This window comes from Ochotona curzoniae, unplaced genomic scaffold (genome assembly GCF_017591425.1).
Source record: "Ochotona curzoniae isolate NIBS_2020 unplaced genomic scaffold, NIBS_Ocur_1.0 contig_3622, whole genome shotgun sequence".
NCBI lineage: Eukaryota > Metazoa > Chordata > Mammalia > Lagomorpha > Ochotonidae > Ochotona > Ochotona curzoniae.
Genome location: NW_024465926.1, coordinates 22,437,027 through 22,460,046, shown reverse-complemented (window position 1 = coordinate 22,460,046; position 23,020 = coordinate 22,437,027). Strand labels below are relative to the sequence as shown.

Genomic DNA, 23,020 nt, shown 5'->3' with positions numbered 1-23,020 from the left:
AGTTTTCCTGATCTGAAACGTGAAGGAATCTCTGTGCACTGGACAAAGCTGCTGCATTACGTGCTAGAGGCTCGGGCTTACACAGATAACATTACCTGCCACTCTTCAGCCTCTGCTCCTTCCACCTGCCAGGCCAGCACCTTCACTACCAACTCCAGGGCTCCTAAGGAGAAAAAGCACAGTCAGCGGCAGCGTTCCTGTCACTTCCTTCCTTCACGGAATTACAATTTAATTATCAACATCTCGATTGATTTTATTCCTGCATGATACATTTCTCCAAAGAGCACATTTTAGCTATTTCCACCAGAGAACATTTAGTACAACCTTCTCAATTAATCAACCATAAACCATTACTGCAAAAGCACATCTTCAGAGTTTCAAAGGAGCAGGGACCCTCCCACAAACGTCTGTATTATAGAGTAGGAAGATCTGTGTTGAAATACACTTGAATCCTTTTAATATATTTGAAACATGAATCTTAACAAATTTGACTGGCAACAGATGTAAAAGGCAACTAATCTGCATATTAGCTTTAAAGTGTTTAGTTTTTTTTCTTATATTTTCTCTTAGGTGGCCAAAAAAAAAAAAAAACCAAAACAAAACAAAACCCAAAAGCCTAGATCTTCTTCCACTGTAAATTCAACAACTCCACACATGGTTTAAAAGCAAAACGACGAACTAAGCTTGAAGGCAAACAAAGGGAAATGAGCTCCCTGCTGCCGGCTTCTTCCCTTCTGTCCTGGTTTTCTAATGCGCTGGGACGCGGGCGGCTCAGGTCACACACCGGCCAGACCCTCCCGCAGCTCCCAGGCACTAGAAGAGGAACCTGAGGGTGTGCCTTCCAAGCCACCCTGTGTGCCCTCAGGTTGAGTCACCGCAAAGCTTGAAGCCCGGGTCCTGTTGGAGGCCTTGCTAACCGCGGCTGCCTTCTGGGAACTCAGCTGTTTCTCTGGCCTTTCCACCACTGTTTTGACTCAACAAAATGCTCTGGGTCAGAGCCTGGGTCCTCGCCCTGCCAGGACCCATCCCTGAGACAGCCCAAAATTTCTGCAAAAATCATTGTCTCACAGTTCTTCTTACCGGCTTGTATTCAGCAGCCCCTACCTCGATGGAGAACGGGAAGTTCCACATATGCCCATAAGCTCTTTGTCATTACAGCATTTGCTACCTGTGACTGGAGCTGCTAGTCTCACTAAGCCCATTCTTTTTCTAAAAAAATTATGTAACAGAAATAAATTTCATATATACATTTTTAAGAACATAATGGTACTTCCCGCCTCACCCTTCCTCCATTCCTCACAGAATTCATTGTTAAAAGAGCTAGGAAATACTCTGGTTTCTCTTCAGATGGTGTAAGCCTTTCACCTTCTAAAAGAACTAGGAAATTGAAAGAATTCAAAACTGTGACCTAGTCTAAATGAATGATTTCCCTAATTAAGGCTATTTCTATGAAATCATATAACCTGTCTTGATTTTTATTAAAAAAAAAGCACAGTTTATAAATTTTATTACCCAATGATATCATTAAAAATAAATCACTTAATGTAATTCTGGGATAAATGATAATTAAAAAGAAATAAATTATTCAGTGACATTGCATGAATCGAAAATTTTCCTATTCAGTGCACCTTTCTCTAAAGCCAGTGTCACAATGTTCCTCAGCAAGGACCTGAGTGACAGTGTGTGCTGCGTGCACAGCAGTGCTGGGGTGCAACTAACACTGTGGCTGTGGCAGGGTCCCCGCACGCGCCAACACACCCACCTCACTTGCAGCTGAGCCTCGGGATGAAGCAAGACAAATTCCGGCCATCGTGTGGGGGAGCCCCACGGTCCAGAAGTGAACTTAGCTGGGCACATCCAAGTGTACTATCGACGCGTCCTATTTATCACCTGCACAGAGAATGGAAATGACTCTGTTTAAGGCAACACAGATGAATAGTCATACTTTCGGGATATTACATGTGACCAGCTAATCTAATTTCCTCTAAGGTATCACTCCACATTATGGCAAATAAACAAATCAAAGCTGTATCAAGGTAAGGAATATCATTAGCCTGAGAAAAGACTAGAAAAATGGATTACGTAAATGACAACTGCAGGAGAAAATTACATTCCTTTCTCCTGAACAAATGTTAGGTGCATCCTTAATAATAAAGACTTAAACTTGGACTACATTAGAATATACTGGTTTTCAATTTTGAAGCATCTAAGTTAATATGCCAAGATAAATTGGTGCTTAGGTATAATGCCGCTTTGAAAACACTGCACATTTATTCAGAAGTAAATCCTTAGTGGCACACTTCAGAGCAGTGCTGTTTCAGTGCTATGAACTCAAATCAGAGCCCTTACTGAAAAATGAAAAAAAAAAAAAAAGAATTCCTACATTTTACATGATCATACAGTTGCATCAGCTGCTATTCTATTTGGAGAAAGTGCTTTCTACAAAACAGCTACAAATATGTCTAAAAAGGCATTAAAAAATACAGGTGGCAACACAGTGCAGAAACTGAAGAGAATCATACGAAGACTGAGAAGCCGCCACTTAAAATACAATGTGTTACATGCAGAGCTAAAAACAATGTTTCAAAGCATTGCAGCTGTTTGTACACATTCAATTCACTCCGTGTTATATGATTTCATTCACTTCCATGTGTCAACTGAGGGACATTTAAACGTGCCCTCAGAGTTCTAGTGTGTATAATCATTTGCTGTTTTTCACTAAAACGGATAATGTGTACTTGGCTCATGTCCCTGGTTTCATCTCTTTTAACGCAGTATATCAAATGTGAAAATAACACATGGATAATAAATAGCATAAAGACAGTGATCACAGATGCCAGAAGGGGAAAAAAAAATGTTTGGGGGGGGGGGAACACATGGGGAATACAGCGATTATCTCAAAATTAACGCTCTTGTTTTAGTTTCAGCAAACAAATCTAAATAAGTCTTTCTTTGATTTCAGTTTACCATGTAATTCTAACCAGCTAATTAGCCTTGGAGTCAGGAACGAGCTGTGACTCTGCACCTGGCTCTCTGGATCATATGCCTTTGCCCTCGTCCACGTCCATTTCCTCTTTCTACCAGGAGTTTTCATATTCAAGAAAAACACTCATCACACACGCGCACGCTGATGACAGACACGCAGCTTCCAGGCAGTCCTGAGCTGCAAGGTGGAGGCGGGCTGGGAACTGAATGTAACACTCATGTTAAAGGCTACGGGAGCCTGCCCAAGTCCAAGGTGATGTAATCCAGAACATCTGTCTCGTTTGTGTTTGCACCCAAAGATCAGGAGTAAAGGACAGTGATATTTTCAGGTCACCCAGGTTAGGATTCAGAGATTCAATGTCTTGTCTCTACTTGCTCATCAACTCCAAGTGACGGAACAACACTTGCCATGTGGAGACATGTGTGTGTACATATCTGTATGTGTACACACACACACAAGCATTCCATAAACACTGCAGCTAAGTCCATGAGGAAATCACTGCAGATCATTAAGACATTCCAGGGGACCGTCTTCTGAAAACGTGAAGTGACGTAAACGTGCCTGATGTTTACCTTTTTTTGGTTGTTGTTTTATTCCCGAGCCTGAACATTAGGCACGCCTTCCTCTGCAGATTTATTTGGGACACTAATAAACATTTGCTTAATAATACGCTGCTCTGTTCTACGCCTTTCTTTCGTAATTAGAAACTATTATTCCACGGAGGTCGAGCACAAAGGAAGCCGCCACCAGGCACTGCCAAAAAAGCCACAAGTAGTCTCTCGGTGCATGCCAGAACACTTCACATTAAACCGTCACTCCTCTCGCAAACTTCTGTTGCCAAAGCACTGGTGAAGCCTGGAAGCTCAAAGACAGGCTTCAAGGGCTAGTAAAAAAACCTCCGAAGACAAAACTGTACCGAAAGGGAAAAAAAAAAAACAAAACGCCGCCCTTCTTATGTCACCATTTATAGACAACATTTTCTCAGGATCTTAATTAAGTAACGATGCACACCTGTGTCAACATTCGCTGGCAAGACAGCCTTATCAATCATAATCCTTTAAGTACACTCCAAAACAGCACCCGAGATAGGGCAGAGGCAATCCGCTCCCTTTCCTGGTGCTGCGTGTCTCTCCCACAAGAATGATGGGAGCTTTAACATTCAGCAGATCCACTTTTATGAGTCTTGAAAGTTTTGACTGTAAACAGCTATTACACTCAACAAACAGGAATGTAGCCTCTCTCTGCACTGGAGTGAAACAGGGACACAGCTGTGCAGCCCGAACTTGAAAAGCGGGCTCTCTTGACCACGTCCCGTTCTTCTTTCAAAAGCTTTGCATTTTTAAGAGGTAGGCACCGGGAGCTGGGCAAACCACCACACACCATAAAAACCCTCACTGAGGTTGCTTTCAAATGGATTTTTAATAGTCCTGTTTTTTTTTTTTTTTTAAAGACAGCTATTAGAGCAAGCCTAACCCTGAAAAAAGATTAGGCAGAAGACAGTAAGAAAAGAAAAGGGGAAAAGAAAATTCCTCCGGTCACCTGGGATGCCACCTCTGCAGGTGGAGAGCGAGCTATGGTGGCCACAGATGGCCCTGAACAGAAACACCGGAGAACAGGAAGGGAAAAGGGGGCGCAGAGTGGAGCGCACCGCCAACAGGGAGCAAACCGGGAGCTGGTGTCGGCTGGAAGAGCGGAGGAAACCCACCGGGCGCTCTCCCAACACGCAGCCCTCGCAGTTAGCTCCCCCTATCTCAGGCGCGGCGCGCGGCCGGCCGTGGCCAGCCGAGCAGCGCAGCCATCAATGTGCAAATAAAGCAGAAAATAGAGACATCCTTAAGAAATGAGTCTTAAATTTGACGTAGAGCGGAGGTGACAACCACGGCAACGGAACCATAAATTGTAAATGCATCAATATCTTGCGAGATTCTCTCTCCAGTCCTTGACACCCAAAAAGGAAACCAGGAATAGGAAAGGCAGGGAAGGGACCGGGGCGGGCTGGGGATGGAGGGGGTGGGGGAACACCAGGCTGGCAGCCCCGGGTGGCAGGTGATGTAAAGAGAATGTCTCCGTGACAGACTCCGGGGCTCGGAGCCACACACCTCCACGGCTGCGTTGCACAAGCCACGTCGGCCCGCACCACACACAGCCCAGGGGGGTGGGATGAGGGGAGCGACCACGCAAGGCCGTCCGGGACGGCGACTCCGGGGGAGGCCGATACTCCACGCTGGCTCCACGCGCGCCCATGGGGTCTAAGATGGGGTGTGGGGGGTGTCCCGAGGCGTCCATCCGGTGCGCGCAAAGGGCCGCGGCTCGAGGGGCGGGCAGGCCGACGGCGTGGCACCGGGCACCGGGCACCGGGCAGCGGGCTCGGGTCGGGGGCGCTCACCTCTGCTTGGCGACGCGGACGCACGGGCCGCGGACGCTCCCTCGTGGCTGGCGCGAGCCCCCGGCGGGCGGCGCACGCGGGCCGTTCCCGACCGTTAGCGCGCGGGGGCTGCGGCGGCAGCGGGCGGAGCCGAGGGCGGGCACTGAGGGGGCGGCGGGACCGCGAGAGGAGGAAGGGAAGCGAGCAGGGCGGGGACGCTCCCGGGCCGACGACCCCGGGCCTACTCCCGTTGCAGAGGCGCGGGAGGCCACCGCCTCCGCCGTCGCCGGTGCTGCTGCTGCTGCTGCTGCTGCTGGCTGGGCTCGGAGATCCCCCCCACGTTAGCGCGATCCGGGCCGCTCCGCCTCTCTCCAGTCTGGGCCCGCTTAGCGAAGCCCCCCTCGGCCCTAAGGTCCCCGCCACCGCCGCCACCGCCGCCGGCTTCCCGTCTCCATGACAATAGCGCCGCCGAAGCCCCGCCCCGCTCCGCCTCTCGGGCGCAGGGACTCGGAGGGAGACGGGTCCAGGCGCCGGGGGAGGCGGAGCCAGAAGCAGCCAGCGTCCAATCCTAGGTGAAGGGGGGAAAGAGGACTGGGCGGACCCAGAGGCTCTCCGGGAATGCAGCGGGCCAGGGTGAGTCCGCTGGGCGGGACCTGGGAGCCGGGGAGCGCTGGCGGGAGGGGAGGAGCCGGCGCGCGTGCGTGGAGGCGCGGCGCCCCGCGAGTGCCAGTGGGCTGGGTGGGTACGCAGGGGGGGCTGGAGCTGAGCAGTGAGTCTCGCCCGTCGAAGGAACTTGGTGTACAGTTAGACTTGGTCCAAGGTTGAGCACGGCTCCAACTGTAGAAGGTCACCAAGTCCCTGGTGGACGGGCCCAGCGCAGGGTCAGCCCCTGTCCCGGTTCACGAGCGCCCCTGCCTGTCCCCGCGCGTCGGTGACTTGCGTCGGCGGGAGGCACAGAAGCCGCGACAGGCTTTGTCTCCTATTCTGTGTGGCAGCAGCGGGAAGGGGTCCTTGGCCGTGACTCGGTGGTGTGTGTGTGTGTGTCTGTGTGTCTGTGTGTGTGGTTTGCCTCGCCAGCGCCTTGCTGAACAAACAGTGGCTGGGTTGGGCACTGCTCGGCCGACTGTTTGCAGAGGCGCTTGGGCGGGTGTGAGTGTGCGTGCTAGGGGAAGGCGTCTTTAGTTGAACAAAAGGGACGGGGGCCCTCACCTAGTACCACCACGGACCTGGTGGGGTCAGCTGCTCAAGGAAAAGCCCGGAGAAAGAAGCTGCGAGGCGTGGGAGGTGGGGGGATTACGGGGGCGGTCGGGGGACCTAGGCACAGAGAGCGCTCCTGTTCTTCCCACTACTTCTCCACCAGAGAAAGGCTATCCCGGTAGTCCCAGGCCTCCAGGGTCTCCTCCCTGCTGGCCAGTAGAAGGGGGTCTGGGGAAGGAAGAGCGAGCAGCAGACGCGCCGAGGTCCGAGGCCTGTCTCGCCCACCTGCTGCTGCTGCTGCTGGGGCAGAGGGCAAATCATTCCGAACTCCGTGCACCCCGGACGCAGGCATCCATCCATTCGTCTCTCCCGGGGACCCGCATTCTGGATCTCCAGCTCAGCCTCGAACCGTCTGATTTGGGGGAGAAACCGGAGAGGGGGTGGGCGCCGAACCTCCTGGGAACCCAGCCTCCCCCGAGAATCAGAAAATCCGCTAAGTCCGCAATCTGCAGTGGCGAGAAAAGCGCCGAGCGGGGTTGTTTTTTTTTTTTTTTTTTTTAAACTCCGAGCGGCGTGCGGCCTCCGCTGCCTTTTGTGCTCCGAAGCGGCCCGGGCCGCTCTTGGGGGCCGCTGTGCGTCGGGACTTGCCGTTCCTCCCCGAGTTAGCAGGGGAGGAAAGTTGGGAGGGCTCGCTGAGCGCCTGGGATGTGATTGTCATCCTGGGGCCGGCGCTCGAGAGTCTGCGAGAAAAAGCGAGGGAGAGACCGGGGAGGGGAGGGGGGAGGCTCGAGGGAGGAGGGGAGAGGGGGGCCGCGGAGGAGAGGCGGGCGCTAGGGAGGGGCGAGGGGAGCGCCAGCGAGCGGGAGAAGGAGCCGGGGAGGAAGAGGGTGAGGACGAGTCGCGCCTGGCGGCCGGGTTGGCTGCGGCCGCCCAGAGGCTCTGCCAGTCCTCCCACCGACTACACCCCGGGAAGGAGGAGCTTCAGGCGCGCACAAGGCGTCAGAATCCTCAATTTCCAACTTAGCATCTTGGCAGGACCTTTGCGAAGCCAAAAGCGGAGCCCCCCGGTGCAAAGAGCGAAGGGGGGGGGGGCGGGAAAAAAAAAAAAAGAGAAAGCAGCAAGGGAGGGGAAGGGGGAGGGAAAAAAGCCCAGCCGGGACGAGCGAGGCGCGCAGAGGAGCGGACGCGGCGGGCGCAGCCGAAGGCGCGCGGGAAGCCAGCGAGAAAGGCGCCGCGGGCCCGAGAGCCGGGGCCCGAAGAGCGGCGGCCCAGGCAGCCCAGAGGCCAGGTGCCCTCCCGCTCGCCCTCGCAGGGCGCCGCCCGGCTGGTTGGCGGCCGCAGCGCGGCGCGCCCCATGCCCGTGTGTGGCCATGTCCTACCCGCAGGGCTACTTGTACCAGCCGTCCGCCTCGCTGGCGCTCTACTCGTGCCCGGCGTACAGCACCAGCGTCATCTCAGGGCCCCGCACGGATGAGCTCGGCCGCTCGTCCTCGGGCTCCGCGTTTTCGCCCTACGCTGGCTCCACTGCCTTCACGGCGCCCTCGCCGGGCTACAACTCGCACCTCCAGTACGGCGCCGACCCCGCGGCCGCCGCCGCTGCCGCCTTCTCCTCGTACGTGGTGAGTGAGCGGGACCCGACCCGGAGGGGCCAGAGCGGCCCGGGGCGGGCGAGGGCAGGGACCGCAGGACGCACGGGCCTAGGCGCCAGCGCCCAGTTCCCCCCGCCAGGCTGCGCGGCCCCTGCAAACTTGGGCGATTGTCTCGCTCGGCTTTGCCGGGGCCTCGCGCTCAGGAGTTGCTAGGGGAAGGAGTCGCGTCTTGCTCGGATCGCTGAGCTGGACGGAAGGGTGTTGGGAGGTGGGGAGGGGGGGGAGGAGGTCGCGGAGGAGACAATTTTGCAGTTAAAGGGCAACATTTGGCTCAAACGTCAGATTTAGGCTGCTCTGCAAATTTTATGTATTTATTTTATTTTGAGGGTGGAGAGTTTGCCATTTGGGAAAAGTTGCTCAAAAGAAACGGACCCGAAACCTGAGCAGAAGCCTGCTAAATCTATTTAAATGTTTTTGGCCTCGCCTTTAATTAATCCTCCAAAATGTTGCAAATCCGTAATCCTATCTTCCCAATCCGATTTGGAGGTATTAAATTTCTGAAAACTCGGGGCCGAGCTGCGGTGTATCCGGGATTTTTTCGGCCGGGTGCACCTTCTGGAAAAGCGCCGTGGCTTCGATTTGGGATAGCAGTGTTGGAGGTGGGAGTGCTGGGATAAGAAGGCACAGCTTTTCGTTTGCGATTTTTTTTTTTTTTTTTTGCTTTTTGCCGATTTAACAATAATAATAATAAGCCTTGACTTCCCTTGGCCTAACCCTCTCTCTTCACCCACCGCTGCCCAGGCCTCTGTCTGCACCGAGGGCCGCACCACGGTAGCCACTTCTGCACTCGGGCAGTGGATGTGTCCCGGCAGACTGGGGTCTGACCAGGGTGGTGCCGAGTCCTGCACAGCTTCTAGGGCTGGGGAAGGGCAGGACTCCGAATTGGGTTGCCCCCCGACAGCCTTCTAACGAGGGGGAGGGGTTTCTCTTGTGTCTAAACCAGCGCAAGCCCTGCCCCCCTTCCCTCCAGTGGGAATCCGGAGTTTGGGCCTCACTTGACCGCAGACCCCCAGGGTGCAGCCCAACTGTGGCTTCCAAGGCCCGGGGACGCTCACCTCCTCTTTGCCTGCCCCCCCTCCTCTTCTGCCCCCCACCACAGGGCTCTCCCTACGACCACACGCCCGGCATGGCCGGTTCCCTGGGCTATCACCCATATGCAGCGCCCCTGGGCTCCTACCCATATGGGGATCCCGCGTACCGGAAGAACGCCACGCGGGACGCCACCGCCACGCTCAAGGCCTGGCTCAACGAGCACCGCAAGAACCCCTACCCCACCAAGGGCGAGAAGATCATGCTGGCCATCATCACCAAGATGACCCTCACCCAGGTGTCCACCTGGTTCGCCAACGCGCGCCGGCGCCTCAAGAAGGAGAACAAGATGACCTGGACGCCGCGGAACCGCAGTGAGGACGAGGAGGAGGAGGAGAACATTGACCTGGAGAAGAATGACGAGGACGAACCCCAGAAGGCCGAGGACAAGGGCGACCCCGAGGGTCCCGAAGCAGGTTGGTGGATACGGGAAGAGTGTGGTGAGCGGGAGTGGGGCGGGGGCAGGAAGGAAAAGGGAGTCATGGAGGGGACGCACATGGAACCTGAGGATTGGGGACAAGGGTCTTTGCCATCTGCGGGCGGAAGCGTGGACCCGGCCACTTGGCCCTTGCGCCTCTGACAGCCTGGATTTTGCCCCGCAGGAGGAGCGGAGCCGAAGGCGGCTTCGGGCTGCGAGCGGCTGCAGGGGCCGCTCACCCCTGCTGGCAAGGAGACCGAGGGCAGCCTCAGCGACTCGGATTTTAAGGAGCTGCCCTCTGAGGGCCGCCACGACACCCTACCCGTGCCAACCCGCGTCGGTGGGCCCTCTCCAGCCGGCCCCACAGCGGCGCGGCTTGCGGAGGACCCCGCGGCTGCACACTACCCCGCGGGCGCGTCGGCGCCGGGCCCGCATCCAGCTGCGGGAGAGCTGCCCCCGGGACCCGGCGGGCCCTCCTCAGTCATCCACTCGCCGCCGCCACCGCCGCCACCACCGCCGCCGCCTGCGGTAATCGCCAAGCCCAAACTGTGGTCTCTGGCAGAGATCGCCACATCCTCGGACAAGGTCAAGGATGGGGGCGGCGGGAGCGAGGGCTCCCCGTGCCCACCGTGTCCCGGGCCGGTAGGCGGGCCAGCCCTGGCAGGCAGCCGCGCGTCGCCGGCCCCAACACCATCGCGCTCACCCTCGGCGCAGTGTCCTTTCCCGGGCGGCACGGTGCTGTCCCGGCCACTATACTACACCGCGCCCTTCTATCCCGGCTACACGAACTATGGCTCCTTCGGACACCTTCATGGCCATCCAGGGCCCGGGGCAGGCGCCACCAGCGCCCCGGGCTCCCATTTTAATGGATTAAACCAGACGGTGTTGAACCGAGCGGACACTTTGGCTAAAGACCCGAAAATGTTGAGGAGCCCGTCGCAGCTAGACCTGTGCAAAGACTCCCCCTATGAATTGAAGAAAGGTATGTCCGACATTTAACGCGGGCTGCGTGGGTCCTGGACTTTCCTAATTTATTAACAAACATGGCCTTGGCAAGTTATTTTTCCATCACTGAGAGAGAGAGAGAGAGAGACAGAGAGAAATAAACTACCCCTCCTATTCAGAAGTTTATAGTTTATGGAGGTGGCTGACATAAAAAAGATGTCAACATATCCACACACCCACACACTTACACACACAATGTCTTAACCAACAGAAAAGAAAAAAAAATTAAAAAGAAGGATTTGTATTAAATCTATTCTGTATATTTAATGTAGCATTTTTGTATTTAAATTGATAATTCAATATCTTTGAAGTAAATTATAAAATCAAGACACCTGTACAGGCATTTAATGTTTCTTTTTTTGTAATATAAATATATACATTTGTGTTTCCCCCTTGCCCTCCCCGCCAGAAAAAAAAATCTGTTTCACAGTTTAAAAATACAAGTTTAATTTAAATTTTTTACACCTATTGATTTTTTTTGTGGGTATGAGCTAAAGTATTATTACAGAAAGGAAACAGGTTATACTCCTAGATTTAAAAAGTAAAAAAAAAAAAAAAAAACTGAGGCCGCCTTTGTAAAATGCAAAATATTTAATTAAAAGAGATTTTAACATATTCAGAGCCACTCATTACTTTTTAGAAATCTCAATAAACTGTCCATTGCCTTGGTCAAAAAGGTGCGAACTTGCAACTTTTTTTTCCCCCCTGAGGTGGAGACTGACAGGTTCCACGGACCCACAGGAGGCTGGCTGGGGGTGGGAAGCATCAGCAGGGCAATAAGCTCCTGGGAGCCCAGCCCTGCCCCTTCCCGAGTGTGGGTTTGAGTCTCTCGCTGCTGTGGCTGCCTGGGAGTAGGCTGGACCCTGGAGGAAGAAGAGGGACCCAAGTGTGTGCCCAGAGGGGAGAAAAGATGGCAGAGCCGACTAGAAACGCGCACCAGCCCAGTGCCGTCGCTTAACCTAATTACTTCCAATCAGTGTCGTGTTTTATGCAAAGCAATCAGCTGGTGAACTTTGCTAATGAGTTCGATTTTATGCCGGATTTAGCCCTTATTACTATTTCAAAGGTGCTGCAGGCTAATGTGGGGCGGGGAGAGTTAGGGGGACGCCAAGAGGAGAGGGGCTTCCCCCAGTCAGGGATTTTTTTTCCCACTCTCTCCAAAAACCGGGGCGTTCCGATCTGTTCTTTGTATCTGATGGAATAAGCGGACGTCCCATCCGCGACGGGGGTGGGGGGCGGTGGCAGGCAGCCCCCAGGACGTCCAGGCAGCGGTGGGACTGGGGCCGCGGGATGGGCGAGGGGACGGTTACCCCCTTTGGCAGGTAGGTGTCACACTTGTCCTGGATTTCGAGCCTGCCTGGTGGAGCCGCAGCCGGGAGAGTGGGCGGGGGAGGCGCGGGGAGCGGGGCGGCCCCTGGGTGAGGGGAGGGAGGGCGGGAGAGCAGCCCCCCCAAAGGCTCCCTTCAGCCCATCACCAGGTCTTCTTTCTGGACTTGTGGCCTGCAAAAAGTTAGAGGCTATTTGCCTAGATAACGAGGCCGCTGTAGACAGGCTCAGGCTTGTCGTCGCTTTAGCGCTTGGCCCAGCTCAGATCCAAGAGTCCCAGTAGCTACCATAGTATTTTGCAAGGGTTTTTTTTTTTTTCCCCCCCCACTGTTACTATTTTTCTCGTTTATGGCGCCCGCGTGTTTCGTCTCCAAATGAAGTGAAGACGCATCTCAACCCTAGATGAGGAAGAGGGAGATCGCCCTGCACCCCAGGCTGGGCTTGGCTGCGGTGCCTGCGTCTCCCATTTTGCGCGCGGGAGACGCAGCCGCCGCCGAGTTTCCCTCCGTGGGAAATTTTTGGTGGTCTGGGCGTGGGGGAGGGGGAGCTGTGACAGCAAAATGATACCCTGGCGAGAGGAATTAATTTGCTCTATGAAAACTCAGGCTGGAGCACAGACAATGTGTTTGCACGTAACAGCGGTTTAATTAGGCTAAATCAAAATGCACATATTTGCATTTCTGCTCAAGAAGTCTCAAAACCCTAACTCGGTTTTCTTTTCTTTTCTTTTCTTTTTTTTAGTAGTATACCTCCCTCCAAAGTTTCCCGAGAGTTGAGCCTTTACTATTTTTTTTTTTTAATGAACCTGCATCGGGGCGCCTTTAAGCGTCTTCGATTTTGCACAACTTTGAAAGCTGTATTGTCCAGATGCTGTAAAGAGCGGCCGACTTCAGGGTTTAAGTTAGTGAGCTAATTCACGCAGGGAAAATGGTTCTAAAGCTGGAAGTGTGAAGATTAAATATGCATGAGACGATCGTATTTTATTTTGTCCCTTTAATTATAGATGATTTTTTTTTTGAAACAATTGAATTTCAGAGATGTCTTTACCCTCCTCCGTCGCATTCCCCCCCCCCCCCCCCCCCGGCCCCAACCATAGCCCAGCGCCTCGGCTCCTTCCACTGCCCTCCCCACCCCCACCTCAGCCTGGCTCACAAGCGGCAAGCCCCCCACCCTCTCCCCCAAAGTTGAATACGCTAACCCCAGGAGTCACCCTGTCTTCTAAAAAAGTCAGAAGAAAAAGGCCGGTCCCTTTCTCTCTTAAGAGTCTACGAACAACGTCAGCTCGGCGGGGTTTGGGAAACCTTCGCCCAAAACTCTGCCCAACGGTCTTTTTTAAAAACAAAATGACAGGCCTCCTTGTGTTCCCGAGAATATGCAAATACCGCGGGGCTCCCGCGTCCGACCCCCGAGCCTGAGCTCCCGGCGCCGAGCGCCAAGGGGCCGCCTGGGAACGGCCACGGCGCGCACCAGGAACACGCGGGGCTCCGCAGCGAGGAGCGACGAGGAGCGGCGCGCGGGGCCTCCGGGCCGCCGAGCAAAACCGTGAGCTAGCCGCAGCTCCTGGCCCGGGCCTCCGCGCCTCGACGGGTCTCCCGGGGTTACAACCATAGCAATCCCCCATCTCCCATTTCAACCTGGGATTTGAGTCTTAGGCGGACGGGATTCGGGACCCATTTTTTTTTTTTTTCTTCTTCCTTTTTTTTTTTTTTTTTTGGTCCCCCGGCGCCCAGCGACTTTGCAATCTGCACCTTGCCTACTGGGGAAACCGAGGTTGCAAACACTCAGGAAACGCTTCTCGCGTTTGATCGCTGAAGTAGTTGCGTGTCAAGCACCCGAGTGCCCTCCTCGAACCTCTGCCTGGTCGCCTCTTGGACCATCTAGAAGAGCCGTGGACGAGGCGCCAGTGGGGCGAGGGGACTGCGGCGAGGGCCAGGGCCAGGGTTTGCTCTCAAAAGTGCTCCGGGACTCTGAAGTTTGGAGAAGTACCCGGGCCGCCCAGAGCTGTGCGAGCATTTGCCACCTGTGCCTGGCCGGGCCCGTTCCGCACCCCAAGAATCAAGTCCCTAGCTTGGTTCTCGAAGATGTAGGAAGCTGAGCCCGAACAGCAGTGGTTGTGGGATCACTTCATGGAGTCTGTTCAGGCAGCCCGACCCCCTATCCACCCCCGTCCCACCAGGCAGCGCATCTAGCCGAGAAAGGACCCAATCTCTTCCCTTCCACATTCGTGCTGGCCGAGTCACCAAAAGGACTTGGGATGGATAGAGGAACAACCCAGAAAATCCCTCTAGGTCGCCTACACGGGTTGTTGAGAAGCTGCGAAAGGGATCCTAGTCTCGACCGCTCCGGGACTCCCCGTATTGGATCCTGAAATCTTCCTGCAGCCCGGGTGAGAGGCCTGCCATCAGGCTCCCTCTCAATTTGCAGCCCCTCGGGGGTCCCTGGTTCCCCGAGACCTGCGCGTCTCTTGGGACCCGGAAGGTTGTGAAGGTGGGAGAGGAGAGTCCTGAGTGTGTTTTCGGCCCCAACTCTGCCTTCCAGTCCACCTGTAGCCCACAAGTACCTATCCCCGCGGGCAGAGGCTGGGAAGGGCGCACAGCCGCGCGCCCGAAGTGAAAGGAATGCGGTTGCGCTCCCCAGACCCGAGCCGGTGGCGGACGCAGCTTGGGAAGGGCGCCGCCTGCCGGTCCCCGGGCGCCACGCGGTTCTCAGGGAGTGGGGCCGGGGGGCCGGGTGGTTAGAGCACCCAGCTCTGCGCCCACACTTGCAGCCCGGCCTCAGTCTCGAACTCACGGCCGGCCCAGCTTAGGCTCCCTCGCCACGATCCTGGGCCCGGGACACACCCGTGGCTAAAACAGTTTTAACTACGGATTCGGTGACGTTTCAAAACTCAGGCAGGCAGAAGGCTCCCGCGGGCAACCAAGCAGCGTGTGGTCGGGAGGATCTTCGTGGGGCACAGCCGGGCGCTGCGTGCCCACTCCCTTTTTGCCTCAGGTGCACGCACTTTGCCTTGTGGCGCTCGGGCCTCGAACCCCTCGCAGGAGGGTTTGATTTGCGGGTGTGGCCCATCGTGGGAGGCTTACCGAGCGCACCCCTGTGTTCCTCCTCCTCCCACCCGCAGACTGCTCTGGTCGTAAGAGGCGTGGGGTGCAGATCTGTACTCCCATTGCTTCGCATGGTCCTGTTTCGGAAGCTTCTTGGATGAGGTCGGAGGGTCAAAGCGTGCTGTGCCCTTCTCGGCGTCCCATGACCTCGCCGGGAACGCGAACGGGTCGTACCGGCTGGTGTGTTGCGGGTGCCAGGACAGTGTCCCCTAGTGCGGCCCGCCCGGGTTCTCTGGCTCTTCCGCATCCCTCCCCGCTCGCCCTTCGACGGGCAGGGAAATCGGGTCCGGCTGGGATCTTGGCTTCCCCTTCCCCCCCTCAAAGCCACCCAAAGCTCCGGGACCATCCCTAGAGCCAGCCCACGGCTGTCGCTTTGTGACAAGGCCAGGGTCGGTCTCCTTTTCGTTTTCGTAATTAAACGCAGTTTGGGCCCCGGACACCCGGCGGGCCCATGTTGTGGCCTAACGGGAGATCGTTAGGGGGGGCCAAGCTACAGTTCTTGCTTGCACCCGGTTTTTGGGGGGCTACTAGGGCGGAGACGAGGAGGGGCGGCGCTTCAGCTCAGGTCCACCGGGGTTCCCCCAACCTTGGGTCCCTCATGATCGCCCGCCGGGCAGCACTGATTTCCGGCACTCCGGACGAGCCCTGTGCGCCAAGAACGCCACTTTCCCAGTGAAATCTGCTTTTATTTGCTCCGAGCAAACCCCGGGCTCTCTGCGCTCCCGCCTGATGGATGCAAATGTAAATGTGCACTTATTTAATTGGATCAGGCCCCAAGATAAAAGAGATAAACGGCTCCCCGTTTGCTAACTTATTTTCCAAGGCATGCAGCGCCGCGTGGAGGGGAAGCTAATGAAGGGAGCCGCGCGGCTCTCCGCGTGGTAGCCCTCGGCAGCCAGGGCGCGCAGCCTCGCGGGCTCTGCGTGGGCTGCGGTTCGGTGTCCACCTCCCGGGCACCTGCCCTGCACGCCCGCCTGAGTCCCCGCGGGATCTTCTAGAAGGCGCCGCCAATCCGAGAAAGTGAGAATGCCGCGCCTGCGAAGATCCCACCATCTCTGCAACTGTCCGCTCTTCTGCAAGTCCCCGTCACCTTTCTGGCCTAGGCTCCCATGCTTGGGTTGTACCCATCCGCCGCATTGGATAGGAAACTCCATTTTCCTTCTTGGGAGTCTCCACTCCACCCCTCTCTCCCTAGCGTCAGGGAGTCTCCACTCCACCCCTCTCTCCCTAGCGTCATCTTCCCCTTGAAGATGCTAAGGTCACTAACGCGCGCGCCCCTCCGGCCACCAGAGTCCCCTTGAGCTGCCCTCACCACGGAAGGACCCCTGTTCGGTCCCCAAATGACCCTCTTGATTTTTTCTCAAATTGGCTGCAAGCCACAGATGGACTCCTTCTGCCCCAAACATTACAGGCATGTAACACCTCTTCCCCGCACACCAGTCATTCCAAGGGGTCGCTCAGCAGCCACCCCTCGGAAGAAAGAGTTGTCTGGCTTCTGCCCGCCCCAGGCTAGAATCCAGAACCTGAGCAGCAGCCAGTCTACAAGTTCGATTCCCGGTGGCGGGTCTCGGTTTTTCCGCAGAATCTTTCTCCTGGGCTCAGCGGGTCTGGGATGGGCAAGGGCGAGGGACCTGCGAAGGATGGGCACAGAGGAGCAGTTAGGAGAGAAGGTGCAGATTCCCCCAGGCTGGGCGGGGCTGGGCACGGCCAGGCTGGTCAGGCTGGGTGGGAGGAAGCCGCGCCTGTCCCCAAGCGCTGATGGATTGCCTTGTCAGGAGAGCTCGGTGCGCCGAGCCCATCAGAAAGCACTTACCTCGCTAAACTGAAATTACTGTCTTTTCAGGGGCTAATTTGTGTAACTCCCATTGAGGGGCTTGGAGGGGGTTTGATGAGGCATAAAATGATGATTAATGAATTTATTGGCCGCTGCTCATCAAACAAGGGCTTCAGAGCTTGCCGCTGCGCTGGCGGCCTGGCAGCAGCGCCCAACGCGACTGGGGTTTGACTCCTCAATGGCTCCCCAGTTCTCCAAGTGCTGGGTCAGGGGCGCTTTCCCTAGGCACTTTCTCACCTGGGCTGCTTCCAGCAGGCTGTGCTCCGATCCCCGAGGGAGGTGTTGCAGCAGCAACTTCATCACCCCCTGTGAGCAGGTGGCCCACCCTTGGGGGTGGAAGGATGGGTAGAGGGAAGTGGGCTGTCATTCAGACATTGTAGCTGATTGAGTAGACCTGTGGACTTTGGTGGTTCAGCCTTCCCTCTGTCCCTTAATAGCCACATTCCCCTGGACACATCCAATAATCTGTGGGACTTCAGCATGTGCACCTGTGCGACGGGCTTGTACCGCCTGGGCTTTGATAAGGAGCGCACAGTGGCCCACACTTACCCTTGGATACAGTCGGTAAAGTCATGCTGTCTTAAGACTTCACTAGGGACCTTGGCCCAGCTTGGGGGAAGAGGGGAGGGTAAGGCAGAGGGTAAGGGACAGAAGTGCTGGATTCTGACTTGGGGAGGAGCCTCCTTTCATGGAGGTGGGGTCCTACTCACTTCCATAGGTCATCCATGGTACCCTGCCCCAGGTGGTGACACTCAGCTCAGAGCTGAGCCTAGCTGTCTTGGGTGGGCCTCCTGTGGCTCCTTCCTAGTTGATCCCAGAACAGTTCAGGTTCCTGTCCTTCTTCTGCTTCTCCCACCCAAGACCGTGCAGCACAAGAGCTTCAGCTCATCTCATATTTGCTGCGTTGCAGCCCTGACATTGCCCTTTGCAGGCCTCCCAACAGTGAGCTCCACCTTTGCTTGCTGCAACCAAAGGCAGTTAAAGCCTTGTCCTGGACCCTCCGGGGGGAGGCTTACACATGCCTCTGTGGTCCTGCAGCTCTCACTGAAGCTGTTCCCCTTGCCTTCCTCTGAGTCCTGTTAATTGAGCACCTATGATACACCAGGTACACATCTCTTGTCACTGGTGAAGCAGCTAGGCACAAACTGAAAGAAGGGGAAGACAGAAAACCAGCCAAGAATGGCTTATCATGGTGTCCAAGCAATGGCAATTGTGAGAATAATTAAGTAGGCGAAGGAGTGTGGCCATCGGTGGGTCCCTTAGGAGAGGCAGCATGTGAGCTGAGGCCTGAATGGAGTTAGAGAGCAATAGAGGAAGGCAGCCCTAGATAGCAGAAATGGGCAAGGCAAAGACCCTGAGGGAGGGGCGGACTTGGACAACCACAAGCAGACCCAAAGGGCAGGGGATCAAGGGAAGCAAGGAAAAGCCAAGGCCAAGGTTATGGGGGGCTTTGTGGATCCTGATCTTTGGGATTTCTGATGAGGGAGAACAGGGCATAATGTGTGGGAGGGTCTTAAAGGAAGTCAAAGGGTCTCTAGAGTTTTTAGAGACTTCCCTGGGATGCAAGAAGCAAAGACTTTGGGATCAGAGAGAGTGAGTGGAAGTAGGGTTCCATTTGGAGGCTGGCAGAGGACCCAGGGGTGCCTGAGACCACGGAGGGAGCTACAGCAGTGAGGGAAAAGTGGACTGTGCTTTGAAGGTGGGGACAAGAGGCTTCGGTGCTGGACTGCACGGTCGGGGCCGGGGGGGTGGGGCTGAGAGGATCGACCCCTGCCGAAACTTTGGGCAGTGAGGGTGGCAGCAGCTTTTTGCTATCTAAGAGGCAGGAATTGAGAGACTCCTGGACCTGTCCCCTACCCTGATCCCCAGCCCTTCAACCCCAAGGGGCCATTCCCGTGGGCATGCTGGTTGCTTGGTGCCCATGGCTGATGACCACATCAACAGTGACCACACCCTGTCTCTTGCAAGCTGAGATCCTGGTGCTCTCTGGCCACCGTTTCCCTTGGATCCCTGTCTTTTTCCTACTGGAGAAGCGGAGGTGCAGGCTGCCGAAATGACTGGTGACAACCCCCACCACATGTCTGCGGACATAGTCCAGATCCAAACCTGGATCTTCCCCTCCTTGAAAGGCTTCCTCCTCCTCCCTCTCTCCTTCTTTCTCCTCCTCAGTACCAAGGTCTCTGTGATATCTGTGTTTGAACCGAGAACTCCCGGAAACAAAACACCTCAACACAGAGGAATGAATTTATAATGGTGGAATCTCGAGCGCTGTGACAGGCTGTCAGGGGAGATATTTTTAGGCCAGGCCGAGAAACATCTTAGCCCTCCTCAAAGGCTGCTGGGGGAATAGCGGCCCCCTCAGGACTGGTGTGGGAAACACAGATGAGAGAAGAGCCCAGGGGGAAGAGAAGGAGGATGCTCTTTCAGAGCGGGCTTCCTCCCAAAACATGTGCCATCTGGGCACACCCATGACTCTTGCTGCAAGTGACCTCTACCCACCCACCCACCCTTACCTCTGCTCAGATGGACAACCTGCCCACCTGTCATCCCACAGAGCCACTCCCGCCAAACACACATTTGAGTTGGGAGCAAGACATTCTCAGATCTCCCATGCATCTGGATTTTTTTTTCCTGATTGGCATTACAGCTTGGTGGCTGCTGCTGCTATGGGTGTGTCTGGAATCTTTTCTTGTCTTTTTGCATTGTATAGATGGGAGTCAGCTTGGGTATCTTCTTTCCCCTTGTAAACTCTCAGGGGAACTGTCCCCAAGGGAACACACAGGCTCTTAGGAAACGCATTTCAGCATCCTTCAAGTCAGCGCTCGCTTCTGAGAGTCCCTGGATACTGAGCACCCTCAGTGCTTCAGCACGTTCTAGATGCTGTCCCTGCTCATAAGATGTGACGTCAGGCTCAGCACATGGTTGTTCCAGAAACTGTTATTTTTAAGGTCCAAACCACAAGGTCTTCTTTATTTGCATCCAGTATCTAAATCCAGAAGCTGCAGTCATAAATGGTCCTTTATTTTTTTTTCCCCCAGAATACTTGCATATGCAAAGTGTTCATTGCTAACCGAGGAACAGTTTTCCTGGATCACAGAAAACCAAGGACTGATCAACAGGAGCATGGAGAGAAGAGTTCGTTTGCGATGAACGGCACCTCTTTGTCCTTGCAAGGAGTGTGGAGGGAAGCTGTTTTAATTGGTGGAGTTCTCTTTCTCCAGAATTTTTTCTTCTCCTTACTTAAAAAGAGAAAGTTTCCCCTTTCAGCTGGTGAAGTCCTGACAAGTCTTAGAGCACAGAGAAGGATGTTCCAGGGGATTCAGTGGGAATCAAGAGTGGGAGGAGCTAACCCAAGAGTGGGAGGAGCTAACCCAAGAGTGGGAGGAGTAAACCTGGACTTTGCTCAGTGCTCTTCCCAACTTACTCATGCCATCTCCACCCTCCCAAAGCTTGCCATAACCTCTGACCAGGTGAGCTGCTGTTTGCAGAATGATTTCTTTCAAATGTTGTCACTATCTGCTTATTGTGAAAGGAACATTTGTTCTGCCACTGGGACCAAAAAAAAAGAAGATTATTATTAAAACAAAGAATTCCCCCTGGATTTAGAAGGCAACCAGTCAATCTCAGTGTCTGGCTTCTCCCAGAGGCTTCCCCATCTCTATCCTTCCTGCTTCGTAGGCTCCCCTTAGCATTAGAGGAGCCACCTGAGGGTCCCTTCACCTCCCCTCACATCATCTCCTGCCTCCACTGAGGTGTTCCCATTGGACCCTGGGAAATAGCACTGCTCATTTTGCAGACTTGGAAGCAGGTCCAGAGAGACACAGAACACACAGCTAGGGATGACAGAGCTGACAACGGCTGCCTCCCCTGTTCCACCCTGCTCTTCCACTATGCCTTCATCATTTCTGTGGACTCTGTGTAATTTGGGCATGTGGGGGGTGTGCTTTGGGAAATACCGCAGTGGTCTTCAGGAAGGGATGCCAGTGTTTTTTGAGGGGTTTCCACCCTTGAAGTCTTATGCATCCCCTTTTTCCAAACTGCTCACAAGAGGGGGTCTCCAGCCCACTCCCCTTCTGCCTGAGACCGAGCTCACTGACATGGAGTAACAGTATAATGTTCCTACTTTGGGGCTGTTGGGCTCCCAGCTGCAATGTCCCTGGAAATCAGCACCCTCCCACCTTGTCCCTGGCCCTCTCTTTTCTGTTTGCAAGACTGGTCAGATCCCCTGGGCAATATACAGCCACACATGGCATGACAGCCACCTGACTCTCACCTTTGCTCTGAGCTACACACCTGAACGCCCAAATGTGTACCTGCAGCTGAAAGGACCACATGCAATTTAACCCCCAAATCTCCCAAACTGAAGTGACTTCTGGCCATCTGTTCCCTTACCCCAGCCTCAGATCATCTGGCCTGCTCTTCACTGAGCTGCCATGAGAGGGACTTCTGACTCCCCCCTCATTCCTCCCCGCCTATGCCCCATTCATGGATTGCTATGGATTCTTCCAAGAGATCTCTTTCAATTTCCTCCCTTTGGGGGTGCCACAGCATGGCTATTAGACTGTTTTCCTGCCCCAGTCATACCTGTGGATCCAGAGGCTGATGTGTCCCAGGTGGTCACTAAACATTGAGTGAATAAAAACTAGGGACTGGCATCAAAGTCCAACTGGCTAATCCTCTGCTTTCAAGCACTAGCATCCCATATGGGTCTTGGTTCATGTTCCAGCTGCTCCACTTCCTATCCAAATCCCTGCTTGTAGCCTGAGAAGGCAGTGAAGGATGGCCTGAAGCCTTGGGACCCTGCACCTCATGGGAGACCTGGAAGAAGCTCCTGGCATCGGATCAGCTCAGCTCTGGTCACTGTGGGCATCTGGGGAGTGAACCAGCAAATGGAAGATCTTTCTGTCTCTCCTTCTCTCTCTAAATCTGCCTTTCCAATAAAAATAAACAAACACAAAAGAAAATGAAAATAAATCAGTTGACCTTAAGCTACTTGTATATTCCCATAGACTTTGCCCACGGGTGTATGATGGGCCTTGGGGTAAGAAAAATGTGTGGGTTCAAACCCTGAGCTTCCGTTGCTATTCTGGGCATTGTGAGAGAGGTGAAATGATGGGGGACTTGGAACCATAGGAGTTGCGAGGGTAAGAAAGTGGGCTGCCCACCTGACCATCTATGGGCGGTAGCACCCTGAGCAGAGCCTGTCACAGCCTCTCTGTATCAGCCTCAGAGGGGGAGCGAGGGCTGTGTGCCACGCCCGAGCTTGACCCTCAAGCAGTGTAAGCTCTGACCTTCCCTACTCAGTAAATATTGTTCTGTATGATTTGAAGAGGACTTCCTCTGAGAATTTCTAAAGTTGTCCTGGGGTAGCGTTTAAGACTTCAATTCCCACATGTCCTGTCAGAGGATCCAGAATGGACGTCTGGCCTCTGCCCTGATGCCAGCTCTCTGCGGCAGCATACTCTGAGAAGGAGCAGTTATGACTCCTGTCACCACTGGGAATTGTGGATTGACCTCCTGGATCCTGGCTTTGGTCCTCTGCAGTCCTGGCCATTGGCATGTCTGGGAAGTGAACCAGAGAATGGGAACTCCCTGTTCTGGGTGCAGGCACATGTTTGGTGCCATGGTTAAGATGCCTGGGTTCTTGTCCTAGAACCTGCCTTTTTTTTTTTTAATTGCAAAGTCAAATATATAGAGAGGAGGTCTTCCATCCAATGATTCCCTCCCCAAGTGACTGCAACGACGGGAGCTGAGCCAATCTGAAGCCAGGAGCCAGGACCTTCTTTCGGGTCTCCCATGTGGGTATACGGTCTCAAGGCTTTGGGCTGTCCTTGACTGCTTTCCCAGGTCACAAGCAGGAACCTGGATGGGAGGCAGGGCTGCCAGGATTAGAACTGGCACCCACATGAAATACCTATGCGTTCAAGAGAGGACATTAGCCACTAAGTTACTGCACCAGGCGCCTAGCCCCACTTCTGATTCTAGCTTCTTCTTATTGCACACGTTGGGAGGAGCAGGTGGTGGCTCAGAAACTCGGGTCCCTGCCACCC

At 54.8% G+C, this 23,020-nt stretch overlaps 1 protein-coding gene across 3 annotated transcripts; it reads left to right on the top strand.

Annotated features, from left to right (window-relative positions):
• The first annotated feature begins 7,453 nt into the window (after positions 1-7,453).
• IRX5 (iroquois homeobox 5) lies at positions 7,454-11,324 on the top strand. Of its 3 annotated transcripts, XM_040982126.1 has the most exons (4): positions 7,454-7,639; positions 7,682-8,167; positions 9,297-9,702; positions 9,889-11,324. In XM_040982126.1, exons 2-4 carry the CDS (start codon positions 7,919-7,921, stop codon positions 10,701-10,703), a joined length of 1,470 nt encoding a protein of 489 aa, XP_040838060.1. In that variant the 5' UTR covers positions 7,454-7,639; positions 7,682-7,918; the 3' UTR covers positions 10,704-11,324. The 3 variants fall into 3 exon arrangements, with proteins under 3 accessions (XP_040838060.1, XP_040838061.1, XP_040838062.1); XM_040982127.1 differs by having other exon boundaries at positions 7,571-8,167; XM_040982128.1 differs by lacking the exon at positions 7,454-7,639 and having other exon boundaries at positions 7,919-8,167; positions 9,892-11,324.
• Positions 11,325-23,020: the final 11,696 nt, after the last annotated feature.